General features: G+C 49.9%; 1 protein-coding gene across 2 annotated transcripts; it reads left to right on the top strand.

The window, feature by feature from the left end:
* LOC147084197 (uncharacterized) lies at window positions 1-8100 on the top strand. 2 transcript variants are annotated; one of them, XM_085979452.1, is made up of 3 exons: window positions 1-91; window positions 664-741; window positions 6544-8100. In XM_085979452.1, the coding sequence occupies exon 3, from the start codon at window positions 6652-6654 to the stop codon at window positions 7939-7941; it is 1290 nt and encodes a 429-aa protein (XP_085835578.1). In that variant the 5' UTR covers window positions 1-91; window positions 664-741; window positions 6544-6651; the 3' UTR covers window positions 7942-8100. The 2 variants fall into 2 exon arrangements, with proteins under 2 accessions (XP_085835578.1, XP_085835579.1); XM_085979453.1 differs by lacking the exon at window positions 664-741.
* Window positions 8101-9298: the final 1198 nt, after the last annotated feature.

Here is a 9298-nt window from a genome sequence, read left to right as displayed (position 1 = left end):
CGCACTGGCATCCTGCCGGACGGAGTCGGTGCGGGGCCATTCCGGGGAAAGGCCTTGGTGTCGGTTCCAGAGTCGCGATCGGTGACCCGAAGTGAGTTTTCTCCGCTCTGATTGGGTGGAGAATGGCGCGGGGTGGATCGGGAGAGAATCGAGAGAAATAGAAAAACCTCAGAGTCCGCGAGGCCCCGGACCGAGCGGCGGCACTTGGACGGTGCACGTGATCTCCTCGGGGACACGTCACCCGGGCCCGCCGCCTGATTGACGGCAGCTTCCCACCAATAGGGAGCGTGCGGGGCGGGGCTGGAGGAGCGAGCCGGCGTCGGGTCCTCCAACCAATCGGGGAGCCCGAGGGGCGGGACTATCGGCACCCAGTGGGCGGGGCTGGAGGAGCGAGCCGGCGGCGGGTCCTCCAACCAATCGGGGAGCCCGAGGGGCGGGACTAGCGCCGGCTGATTGTCTGATCCGCAGGGCAGCGAGTTTCTCCAGTCCCTTGTTCAGGGCCCGGGGCCCGGGGAGGCTGTGGGCCTTTATTCCCCGCATTGGACACAAGGCTCTTTGGCTCACAACACACTGGCTCAGGTTTTAATAGAGACTTTTTAAATTAATCAATAAAAGCAGATAAACCTCGTGCTTCTGTGGAACAAACTTTCTAATATTTTACAGAATCATAGAATGGTTACAGCACAGAAGGAGGCCATTCGGCCCATCGAACCCGTGCCGGCTATCTGCAAAACCACTTAAGTGAGTCCCACTCCCCGCCCTTTCCCCGTAACCCTGCAAATTTCTTTCCTTCAAGTACTCGAGGGGCCGAATGGCCAACTCCTGCTCCTATCTTCTATGTATCCATTATTATCCGAGGCACAGGTAGGCCCCATAGTGGCGGCGGACCTGTGAGGAGCGGCGGCGGTGATATAAAGCGAGGTGGTGGAGCAGGTAGGCCCCACAGCAGCGGTGGCGGTGATATAAAGAGCGAGGCGGCGGAGTTTATAGGGTGTCTGTAATTCTTGTGACACTTCCTGCGTCCCTGATAACCATGTGTGCAGGAAGTGTATCCAGCTGCAGCTACTGACAGACCGCATTGTGGCGCTGGAGCTGCGAGTGGATACATACTGGAGCATTTGCGATGCTGAGGACATCGTGGATAGCACGTTTAGGGAGTTGGTCACACCGCAGGTAAAGGCTGCACAGGCAGGAAGAGAATGGGTGACCACCAGGCAGAGTAGTAGGCGCAAGCAGGTAGTGCAGGGGTCCCCTGTGATCCTCCCCCTCTCAAACAGATATACCGCTTTGGATATTGTTGGGGAGGATGGCTTATCAGGGGAAGGCAGCAGCAGCCAACTTCCTGGCACCGTGGGTGGTTCTGCTGCACAGGACGGGAGGAAAAAGAGTGGGAGAGCGATAGTAATAAGGGATTCTATTGTAAGGGGAATAGATAGGCGTTTCTGCGGCCGCAAGCATGACTCCAGGATGGTGTGTTGCCTTCTGGTGCAAGGGTCAAGGATGTCTCAGAGCGGCTGCAGAACATTTTGGAAGGGGAGGGTGAACAACCAATTGTCGTGGTGCATATAGGTACCAACGATATAGGTAAAAAAAACAGGATGAGGTCCTAAAAGCTGAATATAGGGGGTTAGGAGGTAAATTTAAAAAATAGGACCTCCAAGGTAGTAATCTCAGGATTGCTACCAGTGCCACGTGCTAGTCAGAGTAGAAATAGAAGGATATTTCAGATGACTACGTGGCTAGAGGAATGGTGCAAGGGAGAGGGATTCAAATTCCTGGGACATTGGAACCGGTTCTGGGGGAGGTGGGGCTAGTACAAACCGGATGGTTTGCACCTGGGCAGGACCGGGACCGGTTTGCTAGTGCTCTGGGGGAGGGTTTAAACTAAAATGGCAGGGGGTTGCGAACCTGAGCAGGGAGACAGAGGAAAGGGAAACAATGATAGAAGCAAAAGACAGGAAGGAGAAAAACAAAGGTGGTGGTCAGAGAAATCATGGGTTTAAATCAAACATAGCCACAGTAAATAATAATTCTAAAAGGTGTAAGAGTGTTAAAAAAACAAGCCTGAAGGCCTTGTATCTTAATGCAAAGAGCATTCGTAGTAAGGTGGATGAATTAGTTGCACAAATAGAGGTAAACGGATATGATATGATTGGGATTCCGGAAATATGGCTCCAGGGTGACCAAGGCTGGGAACACAACATCCAGGGGTATTCAATATTCAGGAGTGATAGGCAAAAAGGAAAAGGAGGTGGGGTAGCATTGCATTTTAAAGAGGAGATTAACACAATTGAAAGGAAGGATATTAGCTCTGATGATGTGGAATCTGTATGGGTAGAGCTGAGAAATACCAAGGGGCAGAAAACGTTAGTGGGAGTGTTGTACAGACCTCCAAACAGTAATGCGGAGGTTGGGGATGGCATTAAACGGGAAATTAGAGACGCGTGCAATAAGGGCACAGCAGTTATCATGGGTGACTTTAATCTACATATAGATTGGGCTAACCAAATTAGTAACCATACTGTGGAGGAGGAATTCCTGACGTGTATACGGGATGGTTTCCTGGACCAATATGTCGAGGAACCAACTAGAGATCAGGCCATCTTAGACTGGATATTATGTAATGAGAAAGGATTAATTAGCAATCTTCTTGTGCGAGGCCCCTTGGGTCAGAGTGATCATAATATGATAGAATTCTTCATTAAGATGGAGAGTGAAGTAGTTGACTCAGAGACTAGGGTCCTGAATTTAAATAAAGGAAACTACGATGGTATGAGGCGCAAGTTGGGTAGGATTGATTGGGGAATGTTACTCAAAGGGTTGACGATGGATTGGCAATGGCAAACATTCAAAGATCGCATGGATGAACTACAGAATTGGTTCATCACTGTTTGGCATAAAAATAAAACAAAAAGGGTGACTCAACCGTGGCTAACAAGGGAAATTAGGGATAGCATAAGATCCAAGGAGAGGACATATAAATTGGCCAGAAAAAGTAGTAAACCTGAGGATTGGGAGCAGTTTAGGATTCGGCAAAGGAGGACAAAGGGATTAATTAAGAGGGGGAAAATAGAGTATGAGAGTAAGCTTTCAGGGAACATAAAAACTAACTGTAGATATGTGAAGGGAAAAAGATTGGTGAAGTCAAGCATAGGACACTTGCAGTCAGAATCAGGGGAATTTATAATGGGGAACAAAGAAATGGCAGGCCAATTAAATACATACTTTGGTTCTGTCTTCACAAAGGAGGACACAAATAACCTCCCAGACATGTCGGGGAACATAGGGTCTAATGAGAGGGAGGAACTGAAAGAAATCAGTATTTGTAGGGAAATGGTGTTAGGGAAATTGACGGGATTGCAGGCCGATAAATCCCCAGGGCCTGATAATCGACATCCTAGGGTACTTAAGGAAGTAGCCTAAGAAATAGTAGATGCATTGCTGGTCATCTTCCGAAATTCGCTAGTCTCTGGAACAGTTCCCATGGATTGGAGGGTAGCTAATATTACCCCACTATTCAAAAAAGGTGGTAGCGAGAAAACAGGGAATTATATCGGTCGTGGGGAAAATGCTAGAGTCCATTATAAAAGATGTAATAGCAGAGCACTTGGAAAACAGTGACAGGATCGGACAAAGTCAACATGGATTTACAAAAGGTAAATCATGCTTGACTAATCTACTGGAAAATTTTTATGATGTAACTGGTAGAATAGATAAGGGAGAACCAGTGGATGTGGTGTATTTGGACTTTCAGAAGGCTTTCGATAAGGTACCGTACAGGAGATTAGCGTGTAAAGTTAAGGCACATGGGATTGGGGGCAAGGTACTGACTTGGATAGAGAACTGGTTGGCAGACAGGAAGCAAAGATCACAGTCACAGATCACAGAAACCCCACAGTGCAGATAGAGGCCATTTTGGCCCATCGAGCCTGCACCGACACATATCCCACCCGACCCCCGTAACACCTACACCAACACCAACACATATCCCACCCTATCCCCGTAACCCCACATATTTAATCCCCCTAACACTAAGGGTCAATTTAACATAGCCAATCATCCTAACCCGCACATCTTTGGACTGTGGGAGGAAACCGGAGCACCCGGAGAAAACCCACCCAAACACGGGGAGAATGTGCAAACTCCACACAGACAGCCACCCGAGGCCGGATTCGAACCCGGCTCCCTGGCGCTGTGAGGTAACAGTGCTAACCACTATGCCACCGTGCTGCCCAGCCAGCCAAAGAGTTGGAATAAACGGCTCTTTTTCTGAGTGGCAGGCAGTGCCTAGTGGGGTACCGCAGGGATTTGGTCCTACGACCCCAGCTATTCACAACAGATATAAATGACCTGGACGAGGGAACTAGATGTAATATCTCCAAGTTTGCAGACGACACAAAGCTGGGTGGGCGTGTGTGCTGTGAGGAGAATGCCGAAAGACTCCAGCATGATTTGGACAGGTTGGGTGATTAGGCAGAAGCATGGTAGATGCAGTATAATGTGGATAAATGCGAGGTTATCCACTTTGGTGGCAAAAACAGGAAGGCAGATTATTATCTGAATGGCAATAGATTGGGAGAAGGGGAAGTGCAACGAGACCTGGGTGTTCTTGTGCACCAATCGCTGAAGATAAGCATGCAGGTGCAGCAGGCGGTTAAGAAGGCAAATAGTATGTTGGCCTTCTTAGCGAGAGGGTTTGAGTACAGGAACAAGGATGTCCTGCTGCAGTTGTACAGGGACTTGGTGAGACCACATTGTGAGTATTGTGTGCAGTTTTGGTCGCTTTATCTGAGGAAGGATGTTCTTGCCGTGGAAGGAGTTCAACGAAGATTTACCAGGCTGATACCTGGGATGGCAGGAATGACGTATGAGGAGAGATTTGGACGATTGGGCTTGTACTCACTGGAGTTTAGAAGAATGAGAGGGGATCTCATTGAAACTTATAAAATTCTTACAGGACTGGACAGACTGGACAGGACGGGGCAGCACGGTGGCATAGTGGTTAGCACTGTTGCCTCACAGCGCCAGGGACCCGGGTTCGAATCCAGCCTCGGGCGACTGTCTGTGTGGAGTTTGCACATTCTCCCCGTGTTTGCGTGGGTTTCCTCCGGGTGCTCCGGTTTCCTCCCACAGTCCAAAGATGTGCGGGTTAGGTTGATTGGCTATGATAAATTGACCCTTAGTGTTAGGGGGATTAAATACGTGGGGTTACGGGGATAGGGTGGGATATGTGTTGGTGTAGGGGTTACGGGGATCGGGTGGGATATGTGTCGGTGCAGGCTCGATGGGCCGAAATGGCCTCTATCTGCACTGTGGGGTTTTCTGTGATTTCTGTGATTCTGTGACTAGATGCAGGAAGGATGTTCCCGATGGTCGAGGAGTCCAGAACCAGTGGTCACAGTCTAAGGTTACGGGGTAAGCCATTTAGGACAGAAATGAGGAGGAATTTCTTCACCCAGAGAGTGGTGAACCTGTGGAATTCTCCACCACAGAAGGCAGTCGAGGCCAATACATTAAATATATTGAAGAAGGAGTTGGATATATTTCTTAAGGCTAAAGGGATCAAGGGGTATGGGGAGAAAGCAGGGACCAGGTACTGAATGTTGATGATCAGCCATGATCGCATTGAATGGCGGAGCAGGCTAGAGGGGTCGAATGGCCTACTCCTGCTCCTATCTTCTATGTTTCTGTGTTTGTATGTTTCAGTTTGAGCTGGAGTGGAGATGGAGGAGAAGCTGCTGGTTTTAACCCCCAGTACTTCTCAGCCCAGGAGGACCCAACAATTTCCAATGTGAGACTATCAAGGGAGGTGGATTCTAGGGGCGATTAGGTTGTTACACAGACACTGTCCGTGCAATGTAAAAGAGTATTGTTTTAGGAACAAGTATTTCTGTACAGGCTTTTAATCCAGTTTACATCTACAGATTTGTTTTAATTCATTCTTGGGATGTGGGCGTCGCTCGCAAGAGCAGCAAATATTGCCAATCCCCAGTTTCCCGTTGAGAAGGGGGTGGTGAGTCACCTTCTTGAACTACTGCAGTCCGTGTGGTGAAGGTATTCCCACAATGTTGTTCGGTAAGGAGTTCCAGGATTATGACCCAGCAACGATGAATATATCTGAGTCAGGATGGTGTGTGACTTGGAGGGGAACTTGGAGGTGATGGTGCTCCCATACAACAGCTGCCCTTGTCCTTCTAGGTGGTGGAGGTTGCGGGTTTTGGAGGTTTTATCAAAGTTCTGGTCGAGTTGCAGATGTATAAAGTTCCTTTCCTTCGCCCCTCCCCCTCCCACCTCTCTCTCTCTCACTCTCTCTCCTCCCATAGAGGCCAGAGTCTTGTGTAGGCCCAGACCAGGTGGCGGATTCCCTTCCCTGAAGGACATTAGTGAACCACTTGGGTTTTTATGACAATCCGGCAGCTTTCATGGTCGCTATTCTAGTGCCGGCCCCACAAATGACCAGATTCACTGAGCTCAATTTCACAACCTGCCTTTGTTTTCTTGTGGGTTGTCTCTCACGCTCCCTGTTTTATATTAATTTTACAGGGCACTGGAAGGGGAGGATTTACAGACGGTAAGCTCAAACCAAACATCACTTCAAGATCTGACAGAGTCACTCGACTCATCGGATCTGAATATCACCGGCCTCTGAACATGGAAGCAAAAAGCACTGTTCACAGTGGGGAGAAACTGTACACGTGTTCTGTGTGTGGACGAAGCTTCAGCCAACCCTCTGACCTATCGAGACACAAGCGCATTCACACCGGGGAGAGGCCGTTCACCTGCTCTGAGTGTGGGAAGGGATTCACTCAGTCATCCCACCTACTGACACACCAGCGAGTTCACACTGGAGAGAGGCCATTCACCTGCTCTGAGTGTGGGAAGGGATTCACTCGGTTATCCACCCTGCTGACACACCAGCGAGTTCACACTGGGGAGAGGCCGTTCACCTGCTCTGAGTGTGGGAAGGGATTCACTGATTCAGCCAACCTGCTGAGACACCAGCGAGTTCACACTGATGAGAGACCTTTTAACTGCTCGGACTGTGGGCAGTGCTTTAAAAGTTCCGGGGAACTGATACGCCATCAACGTGTTCACACTGACGAGAGACCGTTCAGGTGCTCTCACTGTGGGACTGGGTTCAGGCAGTCATCTGAGCTCACTATACACCAGCGCACTCACACTGGGGAGAGACCGTTCACCTGCTCTGAGTGTGGGAAGGGATTCACTAATTCATCCCACCTGCTGACACACCAGCGAGTTCACACTGATGAGAGACCTTTTAACTGCCCGGACTGCGGGAAGTGCTATAAAGGTTCCGGGGAACTGATACGCCATCAACGTGTTCACACTGACGAGAGACCGTTCAGGTGCTCTCACTGTGGGACTGGGTTTAGGCGATCATCTGACCTCACTGTACACCTGCGCACTCACACTGGGGAGAGGCCATTTACCTGCTCCGTGTGTGGGAAGGGATTCACTCAGTTATCCCACCTCCTGACACACCAGCGTGTTCACACCAGGGAGAGGCCATTCACCTGCCCTGAGTGTGGGAAGGGATTCACTAATTCATCCCACCTGCTGACACACCAGCGAGTTCACACTGGGGAGAGGACGTTCACCTGCTCTGAGTGTGGGAAGGGATTCACTTGGTTAGCCACCCTGCTGACACACCAGCGAGTTCACACTGGGGAGAGACCGTTCAGGTGCTCGCACTGTGGGACTGGGTTCAGGCAGTCATCTGAGCTCACTGTACACCAGCGCACTCACACTGGGGAGAGGCCGTTCACCTGCCCTGAGTGTGGGAAGGGATTCACTTGTTCATCCACCCTGCTGAGACACCAGCGAGTTCACACTGGGGAGAGGCCGTTCACCTGCTCTGAGTGTGAGAAGGGATTCACTCAGTCATCCATCCTGCTGAGACACCAGCGAGTTCACAAGTGACTGCAGGGGTTGGATTCTGTTGTTGTTGCTGCTGTTAATCATATCCAGGACTGAACCATGTTCATTCTGACAGGGTTTCTGCTGATGTTAATAACCCCTATAACTGGGCTGGAGTTTAATATTCTGGATAGATGTCAAATAAATCAACTTTGTTTTAAACACATTATTGTAGATTTTCTTCTTTCCCACCTGAGTGTTTAGCATCACCTGGCTGGAGCTCAGAAAGGACAATCTTGGGGAGGATCGTACGGCGGGAACAGAACTCCAGCCTGGACACAGTCCTTCAGGGCCACACTGAGAGGGGCAAACGGCAGTTTGGTCTTTCTCGTCTCTCTTCACTGACAGCAAAGTCCCCATGAGGGTTAATCTCGAGACGTGTGAGAAATGTGTCGCAGCTGCTCTCTGCCATGGTTCAGAGCTCCTAGGCACGGAACAGAAGGCTCCTTTAGGAATGTACCCCAGTGCTTTTTTTTTAATGGCCTTTTTAACCTGTGTTGCTACTTTTAGTGCTTTGTGTATCTGTATCCCTGGATCCCTCTGCTCCTCTAGCCCATTTAGCACTGCGCAAACCGGGGTCCTGCTGGACCACTGGGGAGCGGGGTGTCGGATCAAGAGGAGCGCCGGGCTGAGCGATCGCGGCCGACACCCTGAAGAAGAAAGGGGAAGGGGGCAGGTGCTGGCAGTCGGCCAAAATAAAAAGTTGCCGCCCGACACCTGCCCTTTAAGTGGCGCTGCTGCGGCTGCAAGAATGACCCCTGACCCTGTCGGACATATCATCCGGCGATAGGTCAGGGGTCGCAACCCAAGGTTGCAGCCGGGGTGCTGCGCATGGCGATGACATCATTGCCGGCGGTGCAGTGCTGCGGGGTGCTACCGGCTACCGCCGCCACTAAACTCCCGCTGAATATCGCGGGAGGCACAAAGCAATCCAATTTCACCCCCTTGTCCAAGTAGTGTGTGGCCTCCTTATTCTTCCCACCAAAACACACCACCTCACACTGATCTATAGTGAAATTCATTAACACACCACCTCACACTGATCTACAGTGAAATTCCTTAACACACCACCTCACACTGATCTATAGTGAAATTCATAAACACACCACCTCACACTGATCTACAGTGAAATTCATTAGCCAATTACATGCCCATTCTGAAATTTATTAATGTCTTCTTGCATTTTGTCTTCCTCAGGATTAACTCTACCTCCCAATTTGGTGTCATCAACAAATTTTGAAATTGTACCTCTGATTCCCAAGTCCAAATCGTTTATGTAAATGGTGAACAATAGTGATCCCAGCGCCGATCCCTGTGGAACACCACTTCTCACCTTTTGCCAGTCTGAGTAGCTACTCCC

Source organism: Somniosus microcephalus, unplaced genomic scaffold (genome assembly GCF_052327205.1).
Source record: "Somniosus microcephalus isolate GS21.2 unplaced genomic scaffold, FLI_Smic_1.0 unresolved_chr9, whole genome shotgun sequence".
Classification (NCBI taxonomy): Eukaryota; Metazoa; Chordata; class Chondrichthyes; order Squaliformes; family Somniosidae; genus Somniosus; species Somniosus microcephalus.
This window is presented reverse-complemented; position numbering and strand designations above follow the sequence as displayed.